This window comes from Ammospiza caudacuta, chromosome 5 (genome assembly GCF_027887145.1).
Source record: "Ammospiza caudacuta isolate bAmmCau1 chromosome 5, bAmmCau1.pri, whole genome shotgun sequence".
Taxonomy (NCBI): domain Eukaryota; kingdom Metazoa; phylum Chordata; class Aves; order Passeriformes; family Passerellidae; genus Ammospiza; species Ammospiza caudacuta.
Genome location: NC_080597.1, coordinates 8,396,659 through 8,416,429, shown reverse-complemented (window position 1 = coordinate 8,416,429; position 19,771 = coordinate 8,396,659). Strand labels below are relative to the sequence as shown.

Here is a 19,771-nt window from a genome sequence, read left to right as displayed (position 1 = left end):
AGGCCCCCAAACTACACTGACCATGTCTGAGCCATCCCGGGCTCTCTGGCCCTGTCAGGAAAGTAGAACAGATTTTGTTCTGCTGGGCAGGAGGAAGCCACCCCAACAATCAAATCAATCATGTTCAGCCAAGAGTGTGCACAGAAATAATAAATTGTGACTCTGTCTCCCTTAGCACTGGGTTATCCCTGTTTCCTGTGGTTGTCAGAGCTCCTTCTGATGCCAGAGCTCCCTCCCTGTTTAGGATTCCCTGACTGGCATTGCCAGCAATCCTTTCTGTCCTCAGCCTCTTGACCTGACTTGGACATCACCACATGACTGGAAACTCTCTCTGAATCAGAGGCAAGGGATCAATGTCTCCAGGGAATGAGTTCCTCTTTAAACTTGCCACAGATCTCACTGCTGCTGCAATGAATGGTTCCACATCAGCCCTGCTCTGTTCAAATGCATTTAATTCAAGAATACAGGAGCTGTGGCAGCCTCAGCCACAGAGATCTGACTCATCCCAGCTGCTCTCTGTGCATGTAGGTCACAAGGAATGGCATCCATCAGGATGCACAGTGCAGTGTATTCACCCCAAGGGCCAGGGGCTCCTGCTTTGCGTGCGGTGCTTGGGGAGGAGACAAAGCAAACGAGTTCATAACAAGCTTTAATTGAACAGAAACCCAGACATCCCCCTGCTTTCCCAAACACCAGTGAGGGTGAGTCATATTTCCTCCAGGCAAGCTGCTATTTTCCACACCAAGCTCATGCAAGGTCTTCCCAGAACTTGTTATCCCAGAATTTTGCTTTCTTTTCACATGTCTGTGCTCAGACCCCAGAGGGGCAAGGTCAGACCTCAGAGGGGTCTGAGCACAGCCAAGAAAAGATATGGTTAAAGATATGGTTTTAGCTCAGCTGTGGGGCATTTCTCACTACTCTCTGAACAACTGCTGGGATTTAAACAGGTGAAAACAACAAAACAAAAAGCCCTGCAAAAGCAGTTCCAAAATAATCAACAGCAACAGTGGCTGGGATAACGAGCAACAGTCACTTGGGATAACCAACAACTGGCATTAGATTTGGAATAACTAGGGTGGTTTGGGAATTTTATAAAGGCTTGACTGGTCCAACAGCTACTGGAGAAGATAATGTAAGCAAAGCTCATGAAAAATTAGTGTCACTAAATACTTCAAGCCCTCATCCTTATGTCTGCGGGGCGAGTAGGACAAAGTGAACCCCAAAACAACTGTCAGGGCTGTTTTCTTTCAAAACATGGTGCATCTACAGCTGCCAAAGGTTCCATCCCGGAACTGGAGGAACTGAGGTGTGAGTCAGTCAAGCAGCTTTCATCTCCCTGGGAAATACTTCCTCAACACAGATGTCAGAGAATTTTCCTTTACCCTCCTGCACTGTCAGGGAAACCAAGCTGGAAAGTAGGCAAAAATTAAGATTATCTTTCTCCAACACTGACAATAACAGGGAGGAAAAGAGAAGGGAAAAAAAAAACACAACAACAACAACAAAAAACCACCAACCATAAAACCCAACTTGCTGGGGAAAAAACCCACCAAACTTTGAAAAACCCTGTGTGAAGTACCTGGTAATGCAGCTGGTGTACTGCCATCACTATTGTCACTCTCTAACAGGGCAAAGGCATTGTAGGTGTATTTTAAAAGTCACACTCCCAGATCCTTCATAAAATTATTGGTTTGTTTAAAAAATACCTTTCACTGGACCTCAGTACAATCCTTTCTCCAGGAGTTTTCCCAACCTCCAATGCACTGAGCTCAGATGATTTTCTGAAAGCAGTATGTTTTATTAGTTTAGAGATTTCAGTTCTATTTAGCATTTTTCCTAACATTTGTTCAATCTCTCCTCAATTTCACATTAAATTCTGCACTCACACCATACTTTGGCAAGGAACCCCAGGAGGCTGCACCCATATTTTGAGGAACTCCCCTCTACTCCCCTTCTTTGTGTTCTGAGCCAGGTCCCTTCATCTGATGGTCCCTTCCAAATTCTTCCACTGGAAGATGAACAGACAATTCCTGTTGACACTCTCCATGTCATTCAGTCAAAAACTCTGCCCACACCTTACCTATTTCTATTATTCCATGTTTCTGACCTGATTCCCAGGGTGCCCACTCCACTGTTAGTAGTGTAAAATACAGGAAACTGACTGCAATTAGTGGGGAAAAAACCACATGGATTATTTCTTCCTTGACAGTATTTTTCAATTAAAAACTGTACTTTTTCTCTACTAAAGACATAGAGTAAAAACAATCATAAAATATATTTGGATTTTTCCACTGCAAAACGAGGGAAAACAAAGGAGAATGCCCAGCCTTTATTGGTTCAGTTTACCAACGCATTTCAAGTCAGAAACCCCAAAAATTATAGAAATCCATGCTCCAAACAAATTTCTTGCTTAGTTCACGGGCAGAAAGTTTGTCAGGGCTAAAATGATCCCTTCCTTCCTCCAACTTGCAGTGTGATACAATTTATGCAGCTGCGGGAAAACCGTTTGTGAGAGAAAGCTGATTGAGATTTGGGGTGGGCGGGTTGTTATTATTCCAGCTTGGTAAATAAAATGTACATATATGTATATAAATACACTTAATAAAGTGTATGCGACAGAGAACATAAGGAAATTGTGCCAGTGTCATTCCCCAAAAAACAAAAAAGTGCTGAATTTTAAATCGGGGGCAGAGCAGGGATACGGACCGGGCTGAGTTTCAGTATCCATATGGGAATTTAAAAAATAAATAAATAAATAAATAAATAAATAAATAAATATAAGGGAAAAAAAGAAAGAAGGCGCCAATTCCCGGAGGAAACTAGTTAAACATTCTCCCCACCTCCCTCCCGTTATTCATTCTCTCCTCTCCTTTCAGGCTGCGGGGTCCCATGGCGACCATGGCGGGAGGAAAGCATCCTCGCCATGGCAACGGGCGCGTCAGCGCCGGCAGCCGGGCCCCGCCGCGGGCCGGGGGCGGCCCAGCCCCGGCGCCCTCCCGGAGTCCCCCCGGTGTCCCCGCGGCGTCCCCGAGGCGCTCCCGGTGTGGCGCTGTCCGCGGTGCTGATGCCCCGACGGGGCGGGAGCGGCGGCCGGGCCGCGCCATCCGCGTCCCGGCGGCGCCGAGAGCGGCCGGGCAGCGGGCAGCCCTGCCCACCGCCATCCTCTCCTCCGGTGCGGGAGAGAGCCGGAACAGCCCGGCCCTCCCTTTGCCAGCAGCAGCTGCAGCCCTGGAGGCAGCGCGGGGCTCCCAGGATGAGCGGGACTTCGCTCGGGATAACGAGGAGGAGAGCAGCGCCTCTGGGATTATGCTTTGGAGCAGGTATGTGGGTGCTTGGGGGCTGCTGTAGCCAAAGGGGTAATTCTCCCTGCACGATCTTTCCCTGTAATTTATCTGATGTGCATTTAAATCACTTGGGGATTAGCCAGGAGGACTCATTCCTCCGGAGAAAATGTTCTGTGGGGCTTGAATTTTAAGCTTATTATGCTGAAAGCAGGGGCGATGTGTAGAATTACTTCAGAATAACTACCTATATTGTCTGGACAAATCTACATTCTCTCTATCTATATTTATTATCTTTCAATTATGTTACTTATTTCAATATGTTACTTATGTGTTACCTCCTGACATCAGTTCAGTGAAAACAGAAAATTACTTTACAGCAATGGAGCAGACCGATCTGCTCAACTGTTTTTTTTCTCTCTCTGAATGCATTCAAGCAGCTTCTTCCTTCCTCACGTTATTGCTGTAGAACAGCTGCTTTTGTATTTTTCAGTCATTAATTTGAAAATATCCTTTCTGAATGCGCTGTCTCCCTTTTTCCCTGCGGGTGCCTTGGTGCAGCTACTCAGGAAAACCCCACAGGCAGAGCAATCTTTGTTTATCCCTAGCCAGCACAGGCAAGAGGGCTGCTCTGCTTTAGCTAATTCAGGCACAGACTCTCTAAGAATGCATAGCAATATTTCCCATTTATCCAGCTGGCTTCCAGCATGTCAAACAGTATGTTGGCTCCACGGAGTAAGGGGGAAGCAAAGCTGCCTTCTGCTTTCAAAAGGCCATTTGTGTGTATGAGGCAGGATTCATAGCCAGTTCTTTGTGGCAAAGGTTCTCAGATGTGGTTCTTGAAGGTTTGTTGTTAAAGTCACTCTTAACCACTTAAACAAGTGCCTTGGTTTGCAGAAAAACTGGTTGCCAACCCAGAGGCATCCTAAAAGATTATTTGGGTGTCTAAATATGGGGTTTTTTTGAAACTTGATTTATGAGTAAGCTTGGTTTCTGATTTATTTTAAGCATTCTGGTCTCAGATGAGTCAGTGAGGGGAGGAATCTCTACACTTTGGACCCATTTGGGGAGCTGTGCTCCTTGTCTCAAAATAAGAGCTTGCAGACTCTCCCTCCCCCCAGCTCACCTGTGAGTCCTCTGTTTGCTGAGCTGTGCTGTGCAGTTCCACACATGGCTCTCACCCTATGAACTCCGCCTGCATTTTCCTTTGCAGCCCCACCAGGCACCCTCTCTCAGGTGTTTGACAGAGAGCAATTTCAGTCAGACCATGCAAAATAAATCCCCAACATCCTCAGGTGGAGTCGGCTCACCCTCCCCACCAGTTCCCCCAGCACCAAAGCACGACGCAGCCCTTTTGTGCCTGGGATTTCTGCACTCCAGCAGCTTCCATCCTTCCCTAGAAAGATGGGAGGCAGCAAACACAGTTCTTGCAACTGGCACCCCATCCATGAAGGCATCTCCAGATCAGGAGCTGACACCTTGCCTCAGTGGCTGCTTTTCTCCTCCCTGAGCCCTGCCCAGCAGAGAGATCCCTTCCCACAATCATCTCCACATCAGGCATTTCCAACCCAGCTTTGGGCTGTGCATGGCCTTCAGCCCTCCCAGCTTCTCCAGCCCAGCAGGTGTAGGAGGACTGAAATGCTGTCCCTACTGGCTGTATCCTCAGGCAGAGGCCTGTGTGAGAGCTGTTCTACTGCTCATGCAGGTCTGCTCCTCTCATTCCTGTTGATAAGTCCTCCTGGAAGCACCTCAGGCATCTCTGGTTATAATCCACCACTGCCACCCTACTCCCTGTCACCTGTGCCCTGTGAGCACCAGTTCCATGTCACCAAGAAGGGTCTGGAGCCCCATGACAGGAACTCTCACATCCCAAATGTTCACACCAGTGCAAAAATCCTGCTGCCACACGAACGCCTTGTGTGATGAGAAATCCATTTTCACAACATGTCCTGTCAAGAATTCCTTTCTACATAACCTTTCCACACAAAACCAACAGTAAAAAAAAAATTCTTCAGGCTCTCCTAGGGGGAAAGCTCGTGCTCCCTGCTGGTGAGAGATCTGCTGGTGCATTTTCCCTGTGGGGGAGAGGGTGAGAATTTCTGAGAGATGGGCAGAGAAATCAGCCAGGCATGAGATTCACCAGTGCTTATCTGTCAACACCCACCATGGCAAAGCAGCCCTGGTAAGCACCATGTTCCTCACACAGAGCAGAAGGATGTGCTGGGCTGTGGGCAGGGCCTGGTGTTGCCAAAAATTGATGCAAGCACGTGGGAGAGAGCAGCTATATTTCTACCGCTGAATCACGGAAGGGTACAGGCTAGCCATGCCCAAGGACACACTCCATCCCCATCAGGGAGGACAAAAAGTCTCCAGAGATGTATTTCAAGCTTCTCTACACTCATTTTGGACAATTCCAGTAGGTGGAAGCTGTTGTGACAACAGAGTTGGAAATTAGGTCAGTCCTTCTTCTGCTTGCTCCCACTTTTTTGTGCCCCCACAGTCACACTGGGCACAGATCTGGGCTCTGCCACCATTTTGAGATCATCATTTTTAGACATTTAGGGCTCATCTGGAGTTTTGCATAATCCCAGCAGTGGGAGGATAAAATAAAGCCCTGAAATGCTTAAACCTGAGGGGCTGTCCTTTGGGGGCAAGAGTTACATCTCCAAGAAGAGACTTGCAACCATTGTGTGCCTGTTTTTAAAATGCTTGGTGTCCTCTGAGGAGGTGAGGGTGTTCATCTGAGTAACACTGAGCACAGATCTGGCTCACATTTTACCACTGCCTGTACCTGGACCAGAGCATGATGTTGGGTGTATCTGCAGTTATAGTAAGGGCTCCTTCTCAGTGCCAACAGAGAATAAACATCTCAAGGTTTGGGTGCATGAATAATTACTGGGTTTTAGCAGCTTACCCCAGGTTAACAGACCTACAGTAACTTCCTCTAGGTCAGTCTTAACCCCCAGTAAATACATGAGAAAAATTCATTCCAAATGCAGGGAAAAGCCATTGCTCCCAGAGCATTTAAAACCATAATGAACTTCAGGAAATGGCAACATCTATTAAGGAGACTCAGCCAAAATGCAGTGACCTGGGACTTGTGTAGGGGTTTGAATCCTGCTTGCTCATCAAAATCATACCTTGTGGAATTGCCCTTAACCAGTTAACTGCTCCAGGTGTGAGCTGAAAGACCCAGAAGGAAGAGATGGACCCTGTTTTTGTTCCAGTTAGCTACTGCATGTCGCACTCCTCACTAAGCTCAGTCAGAAGGATGAAGCTCAGAAAGGATTCTCCCCAAAGCAGCCAGCACAAGAAATAAAAATTTATTCCAATCCTGGCAGGTGTTGCAGTATTATATCCTTGTCCTCAGTTTCAACACCTTGTTAAAACAGTCAGAAAACAACTTGAAGAGCCAAAGAAGGCCGATGGCTGACTCTGCCTGGTTGCCCTGAATTTCCTCCAACATACAGCAAATATTCTTTAGATGTGCTGAAAATTAGAATATTTCCTTCTTTTATTTGATTCCATCCATACTTCCTGCTCCTATGACCTCACCCCTCAGTACAGGTTAGGCCCTCAGAACCTGATGTAAGATGCGAAAACACAGATCAGGTCACTCACAGAATGACTGGGTTGGAAGAGACCTTCAAGATCATTGAGTCCAACCCATTCCCTGACACCTCAACTAAACCCTGGCATCCAGTGCTACATCCAGTCTGTTTTAAACACACCCAGGGATGGTGACTCCACCACCTCCCCAGGCAGGCCATTCCAGAATTTTATCACTCTTTCTGTGAAAAACTTTTTCCTAATACCCAACCTGTATTTCCCTTGGTGCAGACTGAGACTGCGTCCTATGGCTCTGTCAGTGCTGCCTGGAGAAAGAGCCCAACCCCACCTGAGTGCAGCCACCTTTCAGGAGTTGTGGAGAGTGATAAGGGCACCCCTGAGTCTCCTTTTCTCCAGGCTAAACACCCCCAGCTCCCGCAGTTGTTCCTCACAGGGTTTGTGTTCCCAGCCCCTCTCCAGTCTCACTGCCCCCTCTGGATGCACTCAAACATCTCAATGTCCTTCCCAAACTGAGGGGCCAGAACTGGAATTACTCCATCAGTTCAGCTCAGAAGCTTTTACCATCAGCTGAGCCATGTCCACACCTGCACTGAGAGCTCCATCCATGAGCCAATCCTTGCTTACAGCCCTGTCATCCTTGGTTTCCACATTGTGGGACAAGGATCTCCACCAGCTGGGTGAAGCTAGAGAGCAGGCAGCAGCACGTGAGGTGTGGGTATGGGTCTCAAAGGCTTTGCTGCACTCAAAACATGTTATTCTCTGGATGAAATAGGGGCAGATGTTTCCTATCCCTACATACTGGAATGCAGAGAGTGAGGAGGAACACATTCACCTGGAGAGATTTTCAGAGCAAGGCCCAGAGAATAGAAACGCCTTGGTAAGAGGAGCAGGGCAAAGAGCTGAGGATTTTTATGAGCACCAGAGCAGAGGGAAGGACTGGCAGGGAAACTGAGTGCTTGCAGAAGCATGTGCATCTGCATTCCTCTGCAGGAAGCAGGAGGACTAAATGGCCTCAATATGCACAACAGCATCTCTGCACAGCAAGGGACAGAGAGAGGCTAAAACTCTTCTACAAAGGGATTTCTACACATTGCACTCACAGGGCAGTTCATCTGAATTTAGGCAGGGTGGATGTCATCTTCTAGCATCTCACAGCCAGACAAAAGCCCCCTTCCCCCACTCTGATTCAATTTACTCACACTCCTAATGTTCATTACACTCAGTTAGATGAAGCATTTCTCTTCCAGTCTGGCGGCTCTTCCCGAGATACTCTCCAGAGAGGGAATTTTATGAAGTAAATGACCAGCTTAATGCTTTTGAAATAATTTGCTTGGCCAATGCTTGTCTGGTGTTCTGCAGCTATGATACAGAGAGGTAAAAAATGTTGAATAAAAAAGCCCCTCTGCTAGTGCTTAGGTCAAGTAACATACAATGATGTGCTTATTTAGCCGCATTTCTAATATTGAAAAACACTATTTGGGAAACAAAATGCTTTTTCTTTTGATTAAACATTTTAAAAATCCCATTTACTGCCTTCCTTTTTGAATCTTATTAGGTTTTGCTCTTCCAAGTTGCAATGGTTGTTGCAATTTTAGACAGGACAGTGAACATGCAAACACACAGTGACTATGCCACAGGGACTTTGTGCAATAGCCAAGTAGACGTGGCAGTGCTTGCATGAAGTTTTTGTGGCTCAAACAGTTAATCTCTAAGTAACAGATCTGTTATGGAGAGCTATCAGCTCAAAATGGAGCTATTTGGTTTCCAAACTGCAAATTAAGGTCAGTAAAATGGAACTGTGGCACCAGGAAATCCCTCTTCAATGGTTATGAGTCATCTCTCATGCTCTTTCTTTTCCAAAGCTAATGCACAAAGAAGTAGGTTTTTAAACAGAAATACAGAAAGGCCTCCCTCATACCAGTTTTAAAAAGGATTCCCACTCTAAAATGCTTGAAAAACAAAGTGGGATTTTTGGCACTGCTGAATCCACACAGACTCACAATTACTGGAAAGCAGCCATTCAGGTCAGTATTATATTGATTTAAAGGAAAATTAATACAAGCATTTTTGTTAACTAAAAATGTCATTAGGGCTCACCTACTTGCTATACATAATTTTTACTTGTTGTGCTTCTAAATCTTTAATTATGGACCTTCAGGGCAGAGGGAGCTGACAGAATTCATCACTGGTTTTTATGGACCTGATATTTGCAAGTGGAATGGTTCCCTAACACTTAAACCATATTTCAGCAAACAGTGTAGCAAATACAAACATGGGAATTGGGGATAAATAATGCAGCAAGCCATGGTATCTCCAGTTACCTGCATCTCAGATCCATAAAGAGTTGTGCTTATGCTGAGCTTTTTATGATCCTGTTTCCTTTTAGAGCATTACTCATAATGCAAAAGTTCAAGTCTCCACTATAAAAAACAGACTCATAGAAACCAGAATTGCTCACTGAAGAAAAATACATGCTGGACCATAGACACTCAGATTCTTAGTATTAAATCAGGGCATGATCCTGATCTCAGTGCCACATAAGGAAAATAAGCTTGAATAGAGACCATTTAAAATAAAAGAAATTAATTTCTGGTCCATTTGAAGAAAAGATTACCTATGACTACAAATGCAGGAATGTCAGAGTACAGTGGTTAATCAGATAGCTTTTTACTTTTTTGAAAAATAAAGCAAATAATTGCTGTACAACCAGTGAAATCCTAGGCTCAAGTTAGTTAAACTCCCTATAATTGCAGCTATATTTTCACCTGTGCCTCATGGGCAGTGGGCTAAATGACCTGGGAGTTTTCTAAAGAATAATCAAAAAATTCAGCATGAGATGTCCCTCTGCTGGGTGCCTCTCCTGTTCCACTGACAGCGAGGGAAGCAGCAGCAGCACACGAGGACCATCTGTGCTGAACATGGGCAGCTCTTCCATCCTTGTGTTCCTTCCTCTGCCAGCCAAGCACTGGCCCAGGGCAGCTGGATTCATCTCCTGGAATTCTCCTTCCTTTGGGCACCCACTGGTTGTTCCCCACTGGGGTCATGCTGTTCTCTGCCCAGGGCTGCTCAATCCCTCTCTTCTCCAAGGTGTGTTTGCAGGTAACCCAGGCTCTCCTGCGAGCAGTGGTTGGCCTGACTCTTAAGCAAGATACATCAGAAAAAAACCCCAAAAAGTACTACCTGGGCACTGCAGCCCTGTAACTGTTTTGGGGTTTACCCACCTGCAAAACTAAATGTGTCAGGTCTGAGCAGATTTGGCTCACAAGGAGAAACATCACGAGAACAGTGTTAGCAACTCTGCCTATTTTAACAGCTTGGAAAGGCCATTTCATTTTTGTACCAGACTTCCGCTGCTCTTCAGTACTGGTCAAGACATTTTATCTGATTATTCTTCTACGAGGCTTAATTCGTACAGCTGGCTGTTTTTAAATGGCACATACTTCTGCATGGCAAGAAGGGAAATTAAGGAAGAAAATTATCCCATAATGTTCCTTTCTATCTAGTTAATAGCCTCCGCATGTATTATTTTATTACAGATAATTCTAACAGGTAATTTAGCAGGTTGCACTGACAATACTAAGCCGCACTAAGTACAGGTTCTAAAAAGCTAGAGGAAAAAAATCTTCTATAACCACACCAAGAAATTATTACTTATTTTCTTCTTCCTCATCTGATGATTTTTTTGCACTGCATTATTGAAGGAGACATGCAAAATAGCACAAGGAGTGAGACCCCAAATTCATCCTGTGGCTCTGTGCTTTCAGGCTTCACTCTGAGTGCGAAGACAAGGAGACAATAATGGGTGGTAGATGCAGAGCCAGAGTAGGCACAGCAAAAAGCCTCAGTGAAACACTGGAAAAAGCCCATCAGAAGGCACACCTGCATCACTTGGAAAGCTGAGGTGGATGGTGGTGGCTTTTTGAGCTTGTTCATTTGGCTTCCTGGATTAACTTTTTGATCTTCCAGTCATTAACTGAATCCTGATTTATCTTGCACAGTATCAAGCTCTGGAGTTCAGCATTCTCACAGTAGACCCATAGATAACATTTTGTATGTCTAGTGAGTAAAAGGCTTTGCATGTCAAGATGATGACTGAAAGGACATCAGACAGCAGCAGGGTGTTTGCATATGTATAGCCACTAAAATTAGCTATTTTTCCATTTTATCCCTGCAACAGGCTAAAACCAACCCAACCATCTGGCTAAGCTCAACACTGGAAGCTATCTAGCAATAGGCATAGAACAGGAGGCCACACCCATCACAATCTGTGGTGTGTCTGCCAGGAGGGTGCAGGAGAACAATTTCACACAGGTAACACCCTCAGACAAACTGTAACTCACAGGCAGTGACATTTGACAGGTGGTAGGTTTGGTGTCACCAGTTGGGGACATCGTTACTCCATGGACAAGAATGATGGCCCAAAGTGCACACCCCAAAGGCCTCTCACTGAAGGGCTCCAGAAATTTGGCTCACTTCATCCACAAGGGTCTAAAGATCACTCCAGATTAGAACAGTCATTCTTCCAGAGGTGTGAGACTGCTGGTAAGGGTGCTCAATCCCGGGAAGTCTCCTTGGGCAGCACCCCAGCCCCAAGAGAAGAGCTTCCCACCACAGACATCCTGCTCCAAGGAAAACCACACAAAAAAGGGGGCTACAACCTGGTCTGCTCAGGGTTGGTGGACATACATGGTAATGGTCCAGAAATTTCTCTAGACTGTGGCTCTTATTACCTGAGGACCCTCTGTGTTGGCCAAGGAGTCCTGCCCTTCTCATCCCTCCCATGAAGGCAGGGTTGGGGTCATGGTGCACATGGTACAGATGTGGGGTGGGTCTGTGAGGAAAAAAGTGAAAGTATGTGAAAGGGCATGAAAGGCTGGCAGCCACCTCAGACTAGCCAGGGAATGGGGTGGGATCCCCCTGACACAGCCTGCAGTGGAACCCAGAAGCTGCATTTCGGTGTTAGCAGAGAAATATAGAATATATTTCTATACAATATACAATGTACAGAAATATACAGTATACAATAGAAATATACAGAAATACAGTATATATTTCTACTACTGAGAATATTCTTTTGTAGGTTAAGGTGGGCTTTTCATGCACAGTTGTTCAAGAGAACTTTTTCTCTCCTCTCTGTCTGCAGCGTGAGCAAAAGACGTAGCCGAGTTTTCTCACAGCATGGATAACAGCAGTGGTCCTGTTCTTCTCTTTACCTTGCTCCTGACGCAGAACACGAGCAGCCCCAAAGCCTCCTCCCCTCCTGCTGGCTACGAGATGGCAGAACTTCCATTCCCAGGAGCCAGCCTGAGCAGGAACCACTCTCTGGTAGAGTATGGGCTGAGGCCAGGGGAAATCGCAGCTGCCAGCGTGGTTTGGGGAGTGCTGTGGCTGATCTCTGTCATGGGAAACTTCCTGGTTTGCTTAGTGATCCACAGGAGCAGAAGGACACAGTCCACCACCAACTACTTTGTGGCGTCCATGGCGTGTGCAGACCTGGTGAGCAGCGTGGGGAGCGCGCCCTTCCTGCTGCTGCAGCTGAGCTGCGGGCGCTGGGTGCTGGGCAGCGGCGTGTGCCGGCTGGTCAGGTACATCCAGTACCTCACGCCCGGGGTCCAGCTCTACGTGCTCCTCGCCATCAGCGTGGATCGATTCTACACCATTGTCTACCCCCTGAGCTTCAAAGTGTCCAGGGGGAAAGCCAAAAAAATGATTTTGGCCTCCTGGCTCTGTGGTGCTCTGTTTGCGTCACCGGCCAGTTTTCTCTACGGCTCCAATAGCGACCAGCACTGCAACTTTTTTCTCCCCAGCTCTTGGCAAGGATCTGCCTACAGTATCACCCACCTCCTCCTGGTGTTTATGATCCCATCCCTCTTCATTATCCTTTTTTACCAGAAAGTCATTAAGTACATTTGGAGAATAGGCACAGATGGAATGACTGTCAGGAGAACAACAAATATTGTTCCGAGAGCAAAAGTGAAAACCATCAAGATGTTCTTAATGTTAAACTCAATGTTCTTCCTGTCCTGGCTGCCTTTCTTCATGGTACAGTTGTGGCACCCACAGGAAACAGACTACAGAAAGAGCTCCTTGCTTTTCCTGGCCATCACCTGGATCTCTTTCAGTTCCTCAGCCTCCAAGCCAACCCTCTACTCCATCTATAATGCAAACTTCAGAAGAGGGATGAAAGAAACTTTTTGCATGTCTGCCATGAAATGCTACAGAAGCAATGCATACACCATCACCACCAGTTCCAGGATAGCAAAAAAAAATCATGTTGGTATTGCAGATATTCCAGCTACAGCCAAAAGTGTCACCAAAGACTCCACCTATGATGCTTTTAACAGGGAAGCCAAGGAAAGAAAGCTTGCCTGGCCCATTCCGTCCAATCCCCCAAACACGTTTGTCTAGTTGGCTGCATTGTTTTGAAAAGTTACTCTGTACCCCCAGAAGAAGGAATTTTCTCTCCTTTGGAACCAATGTATAGCTACACATTTTTAACCCAGTTTTTTGTGGGGGGATTGGGAGGGGAGAGGGTGGAAAAGAGATTTTTTATTTTATTAAATGCCTTGGGTTTGATGCATTTGTTCCATTTCATTTCCCTTACTACATTCTGCTTTGGGAAACTCCTCTCCTACAATCACAAGCAGTGCTTATCTGCAAAACAAAAGTCCTTACACTCTCTGTCTGTAGGGAGAAAAGGAAAAGAAAGAAAAACTGCTTGTTTTAATCCCTTTACAGGATGGGCCACGGTGCATAAATGCCTAAATCCACCCAAAGCCATCCAGGCTTCCTTCCCCTATGTCCCTGCAAGTACAGTTGCACAGGGGTTGTCCATCCTATTGAGAGCCCACAGGTAAGATGTCCATATGGGGGCCCTGTTGGCTGAGAAATAATCCTACATGTCTGGTAAAAAACTTCCTTCCTCATCCTCTACGACACAAAGCAGGGTTGGAAGAACCCTCACTGACCACAGGGACACTTACAGTATGTGTTTCACAAATTCAGAAATCCCCATTAAATAAGGATCTGATATTTCTGATTAAAGCCACTAGCAAAAAACTCCCATGAATTAGGAGAAGAGACGACCTTGAAAGTGAGTCAAGACCAGTATTTTCTGTCTGGTTCAGATTCTGACCTGGCTGTTTCTTGCTGAAACACCACCATATGCTTAGTTTTCCTTTGACATTTAATCACCTCTGACACAGCAAAATCAGATCTAGGCTAAGCAGGTAATTTCATATTATTTTCAGCTTTGGATTGGAGATTGAAACATAACAGTTCTTCTTTTGGTTTGTAGTTTTATTAAAGAAATAATAAAGGAACTGAATAGAATGAGCCCTGAGGTGACAGAGGACCACAGGTTCATGGTTACCCACTCCTGCTAGGTCAGAGTCCAGAGGCACACAGGACACTTGTTTCTTCAAGTCTACCGTGCTTCCCCACCTTTCAAAAGGTTTTTCCCTACAGAAGTTTGCCAGGAAAAGTCCAGGATTGCCGTGACACAGCAGCTAGGGACACAATGTCCCCAGGCTGAAAGAGCTGGTAGCTCTGCACTGACATCATCACCATAAGTGAAGTCTGGAGGCTGGGTCTCTCAAACCACCTTTCCACACCAGTAAAATCCCAATCCCACTTGTAGCAGAGTGAGCTTGGCTCTGCTTGCTTTTACCAGACTACCCTGGTAAAAACACAAGAGCAAGGAAAAAGCTTTCTCACTGCTTCCATGATTTTAGGACAGGTGAGGGACAGGTGGACAGGCAGGTTAAGGACAAATGGGTTTGGTAGCACCAATGCCAGGTACCTCCTGGTTTGCCAAGGCCCCAGAGGTGCCAGAGACAGAAGGCAGATCATGAATTATCTAAGCAAGAAATGGAAAATTCTGTAGGATTTGCCTGATCAATATAGACACAAAACAAACAGAATAAACTCCACAAACACATCTCAAGCCCATCTACAAAGGGGAGGTTCTGGGAGAAAGCACTCCTGGGTCTCTTGCCCATCCATTCCTTAGTTTTAAATGTTCTCTGTGTAAGAACATGATACAGTGCCAACCATTAGGCTTTTTTTTTTCCATTAAGCAGACACATGTTAAGTAGAAATTCCATCACTACTGTTTATACTTGGTAGTAAGTGGCTTGCCCTTGGGAATTCCTATTACAAATTGTCCAATTATGTCCCTTCCTTTTTATTTCAGCAGAAAGTTGGATTTTCAGTTAAGTATACTTTAAAAATTTCCAGTGAGAAGCAGAAACTCACTTCACTTGTTCCTATTTTTCCACCAGCCTCACGGAGGTGACACCAAAATGGCTATCACCAATAATTGGACTTAAGGGTTTCCATATGCCCACTTAAGAATCCCCAGAGTTTTTTCAGTCTCCTCAACTCAACCCATTTAAATTCAGATTTAACTGACATTGATTTAGGAGTTGGTTTTCCAAGGTGCTGAAAACACGCCATCAATTGCAGCTGAAATTCTGAGTGCTCAGCCCTTCTCAATATCAGATTCTTCCTGTTTAAAAGAACAAAAAGCAGATCTGAAGTTTATTAAGGCCAGACCCATATGCTCAAAGGAAGGGTTATTAACTCCTTAAGTGATTCTGTAAGTCAATATGTCTTTATTAGTTGGCTCTTTTCAACTTAGCAAGTGTTGTGGAATAGGCCGTTATAAATTACAGAAGCTTTATTTGAACTGGCTTCTAGTAAAACATAACACACCTACAGGAAGATTGTTGTATAAATGTCACCTCCTGATGAGCAGTCTGGACTAAACCACAGATTTTTTTTCTACACTACTGCTAACACACACAAGGTCTTTAATTTGTTTCATGAAAATGGTCCCTGGATAATATTCAGAAGTGACAAAGATGGCAGTAATTCTTTTGTGTGCAGCATCTCAACCATTTTACACCAGCTTTCCTACATTTGCAGGGGAATAGAAAAAGAAATATTATACCACTAAATAATTAGATTTGTTCTTGTCTCATGCCTGGGCAGACACAAGCTTTTTCTCTGCATGCACCAGTAAGAGATGCTTTTGGGGAAGCGGGACTGATCAAGGACTTGAATATTTTTGAAGCCATGTAGAATTAGGCAGCAGAAGGCACATACAGATGGATGTAATTACCCACCTATTTCCAAAGGCACTCCAGCTCTTCTCTTCAGCCCTGGAGATTTACCATCTCCACTTCTACACACACTCCAGAAAGTCCCTCCCCATATTGATCCAAACACAGGAGGGAAAATGATGAAGAAATATCCAGAGTTAGCAAGATTTCAGATTAGCCACCAGCTAGCTGTAAATGCAGTAGTAGGAGTAGCCCTGATCGCATTAACTCGATGCTAGGAGCTCATCTGCCCTCTCTGGCTTTTTGCAAACTCTAAAACAGCTCTTGCCACATTATTGACTTGGTCTTTCACACTCACTCAGGGCATCTTTGTCACAATCTTCATTCTTGGCCTTGTAGGTTTTTTTTTTTCTGTAAGAGGGATGCTGAGGATGTGGCCATCACCACAGCAGCATCTTCAAAGATCACATCCTGCACATGTAACATGTTTACTGCCAGAAGAAATTCCTAACCAGGTAACGAATCACTGGAGACTGGTCTTCAGGGGAAATATTTAATGAAAAGCAACTCAAGTTCCATTTTTCTTTGAAGGGCAGAAGAGGAGTTTGAAGAGAGCCAGGCTTCCAAATGCCACTTTATCCAGGAGAAACAATTGCTGCCAAGCACTGGCCCCCACACTTGGATCTTTGTTGTAGCCTGAGAAACATTACCAGCTAAGCTTTCCCTGTCCCTTGCTACAGTAAAATTGTGTCCTCAAAGGCTCTCAGTGCTCCTTGGAAGGCTCCTGACACCAGAAACAAAACTGGAGCGCACCAGTGTTGATACTCTAGTCTTACAACCCCCGTGTAGATCTTCCAACCAAGCATGGCAGAAAAATGGCACACAGGGAAGAAATCAGCACTTAGAAGCATCCTTGTCAATCCCTGCACTTCTCTCTATCCCTTATAATTAACTTGAAATTGATACTTTATAAAATTCTCACTGATATCCAAAAATAGTTATATGCTAACAAAAGATGGGGGGAAAGAAGTTTTAGAGTAATAAAGAAAATAATTTTAAGAGGTGGTATTTAAATTTACAGCTGGTGGTAGTATTTCTGACAGATCAATGCTAAGCTGTATTAGTAATAAACACATTTGGTTTTTTTAAATGTCCTGATTCATGCAAAGGAGATGATTGAGAAAAAAATGCAAGGTGAATGCAAGCAATCATAAGAGGCCATTCATTATTCTGCCTACATTTTTTTATGAATACATTCACAGAACTGCAACTGTGCTCATTCCACAAGTAGCTCAGGGCAGAGGGATTAAATCAGACAACCTTTATAATTGTTCTCCAGCTGTCAGTCAGCCTTTTTTATCTCCCAGCATGTGTAGACAATATAATTTCCATTAACAATGCCACTCATTTAGTGGCATTGGACTGAAATGACGACATTAAGTGGATAATGAAAAAAAATAGGGAAAAAAATGATTGCGTAAATCCAAAAAGCTGAAAGAGTTAATTGGTTAATTGGCTGTTTCTCAAACAACATTGGCTCCACTGTTGGAGGTAAGCAAGGCAAAATACCAGTAATTAAAAAGCTAATTACTATTTTATTTCAGAAAGTGAGGAACCCTAAGATTAAAGTAATGAGAAATGCAGCTTGCTGAAGTGCGAATAGTAACACTGTTGTCATCAAGAGTTCCCTGCAGAACCATCACCTTGGGAAGGTTTGCACACAGACTTGTCACAAGAGTAATTAGCTAATTAGAAAGCTATAAAATACCTCCTTCCCCTTTCATTATCTGAGATCCCAGATATGATTCCAGATTAAAATGGAAAATTAACACTATTACTGTACTTACTTTGATGACACCTTTTCTGGGCTATGTTCATGGGCCAAAATGTTTTAAATCAATCCCTCCCTTAACTCCATGGGCTGTTTCAGATATTTCAACCTATATCTGGAAGGCCATGATAGATCTACACACAAAAATCTGCACATTCCAAAAATCAGCATCAGTTGAATTTTAGTCCACTGATGTGCTATTTAGTGTGGGACACCTCAGGTTTCACTGTGGATTAGAAAATTATGTTTTATCATACAAATTCACAATGGAGTCATGTAAGAAATTAATTTATTGACATAATTTTTGGAGAAATTAATGCTCAGTGACACAAAGAGCAGGAACTGACAAACTGGTATTCTGCCCAGCTTACCTCCAACAGGGATTTCTACACCAGCCCATCCATCCTCTGTCACCCCTGCTGTAACTCTTGAGCCCAATGAGGTGGACTGTGGTTCTTATTTCAGCTTTTCCTCTGCTTTCTCTGCATTTTGAGATTTGTCTCAAACATTTATTTCTTATATAAACAGTAATTTTATAGGTGGTTATAGAGATTACAGTTTCTTGGAAAGCAGCAACTGGAGCTATGATCCCAAACCTTCTCCAGCTCTTCAGGAAAAACTAGATTCATTACTGATGTAGGTTAGTCCTCACCCTAAAATGTAAATGGAAAGAAAAAGAAAAACAATCAGACACAGGCATCTCAAAGTTGGCCAGATTTCAGCTTTCAAGAAAGAGAGAAGCTTTTTGAAATTTTGTCTACTACATTAAAATAAACCCCTGATATAAGTTAAGCTGGTATTTGAAAAGCACTTGATACTGATTCTTTGACAAACACTTATTATCAGATTGTGAAAGCAGACTGTGATTACTTTCTTTTTTTCTTTTTTACACATAATTACAAAATGTTCTCAGTTAAGTGATGAGTCAATTAAATGTACCCCCTTCACTGCAGGATTCTGTGCATGCAGTATATATAGAGGAACAAAAAGGCAAGACCTGCTGGACATTTTTCTTATGAAGCTGCCACTATCTGGTCCATCCTTGCTTTACACTCCCCAGAAGGATTAGTGCAGTGCTTAGTCCATCATCATCCACTGAATTCAGTTTTACTAATTTAACCCTAACAGGAGTTCTGGGGTTGGTGTAAACACCAAATAGCACAGACAGCATATTTTAAGACCATGGACAGTTTCCAAGAGATACCCACCTTTAGCTTGCCGAATGAGTCTGGCTGAAGATTAGATTTCCATGGTAAGGGGGAAAATGAGGCATTTCCAGGCTCATTTCCTTTCTTCAGTGCTTGTCAGAGAGAACCAGCTGTGCTTACTCACTGGAGGAGAAACATGTGAAAGGCTCTACCTAGCCTACACACAGAGAGGGTATGACTATACCACCCTACAATATTTAGGGAACTAGATGAGATTCCTGACCAGAGGACTTGCCTGTATCACTCCTAGGAGCCACCCCAACAAGGATGAAGAGTATGAGCATTAGAGCAGCAAACAAGCATGAACCACAAACACTTGCTGGTTTTCAAGGGGAACTGCTAGACTTCAAGTTTCAAAATAAAAGACTCCCAGAAACCCAGCTAAGGCCTAAAAATGTATAACACAGCATGACCTGCTACATGATGGAAGCCACAGAACTTGAATGAATGATTGCTGCTGGGAATGCTACATTTGGTAATGGACTACAGCATCTAGTGCAGATGGAAAAGCTGCAGTTAGAGCTGTAACTATGAGTGACAGATTTTTGCTTGCAGACAATCAAGGATGATGGAGGCAGTAACAGACCTCCTGTCCATCTGCATGAAGCACAAGTGGTGCCCATGTTTCTGCCCCATCAGAACATGGGCACCACTATTCATGCCACAGAGTTGGGGCCAGGCTTGCCAAACACAGCCTTGTAATGTCAAGTGCTGACTAAGCCAAGAAGCAGGAGCCACCATGACAAGGAACAGAAGAAACTGCTGCTCACCACAATGAGAAATTCCCACTCTCCATTTCCTCCACAAAAGAAACCT

At 44.5% G+C, this 19,771-nt stretch overlaps 1 protein-coding gene across 1 annotated transcript; it reads left to right on the top strand.

The window, feature by feature from the left end:
* The first annotated feature begins 3,161 nt into the window (after positions 1-3,161).
* LOC131558160 (probable G-protein coupled receptor 19) lies at positions 3,162-13,333 on the top strand. The gene is made up of 2 exons (XM_058805780.1): positions 3,162-3,320; positions 11,995-13,333. The coding sequence occupies exon 2, from the start codon at positions 12,030-12,032 to the stop codon at positions 13,257-13,259; it is 1,230 nt and encodes a 409-aa protein (XP_058661763.1). The 5' UTR covers positions 3,162-3,320; positions 11,995-12,029; the 3' UTR covers positions 13,260-13,333.
* The last annotated feature ends 6,438 nt before the right edge of the window (positions 13,334-19,771 follow it).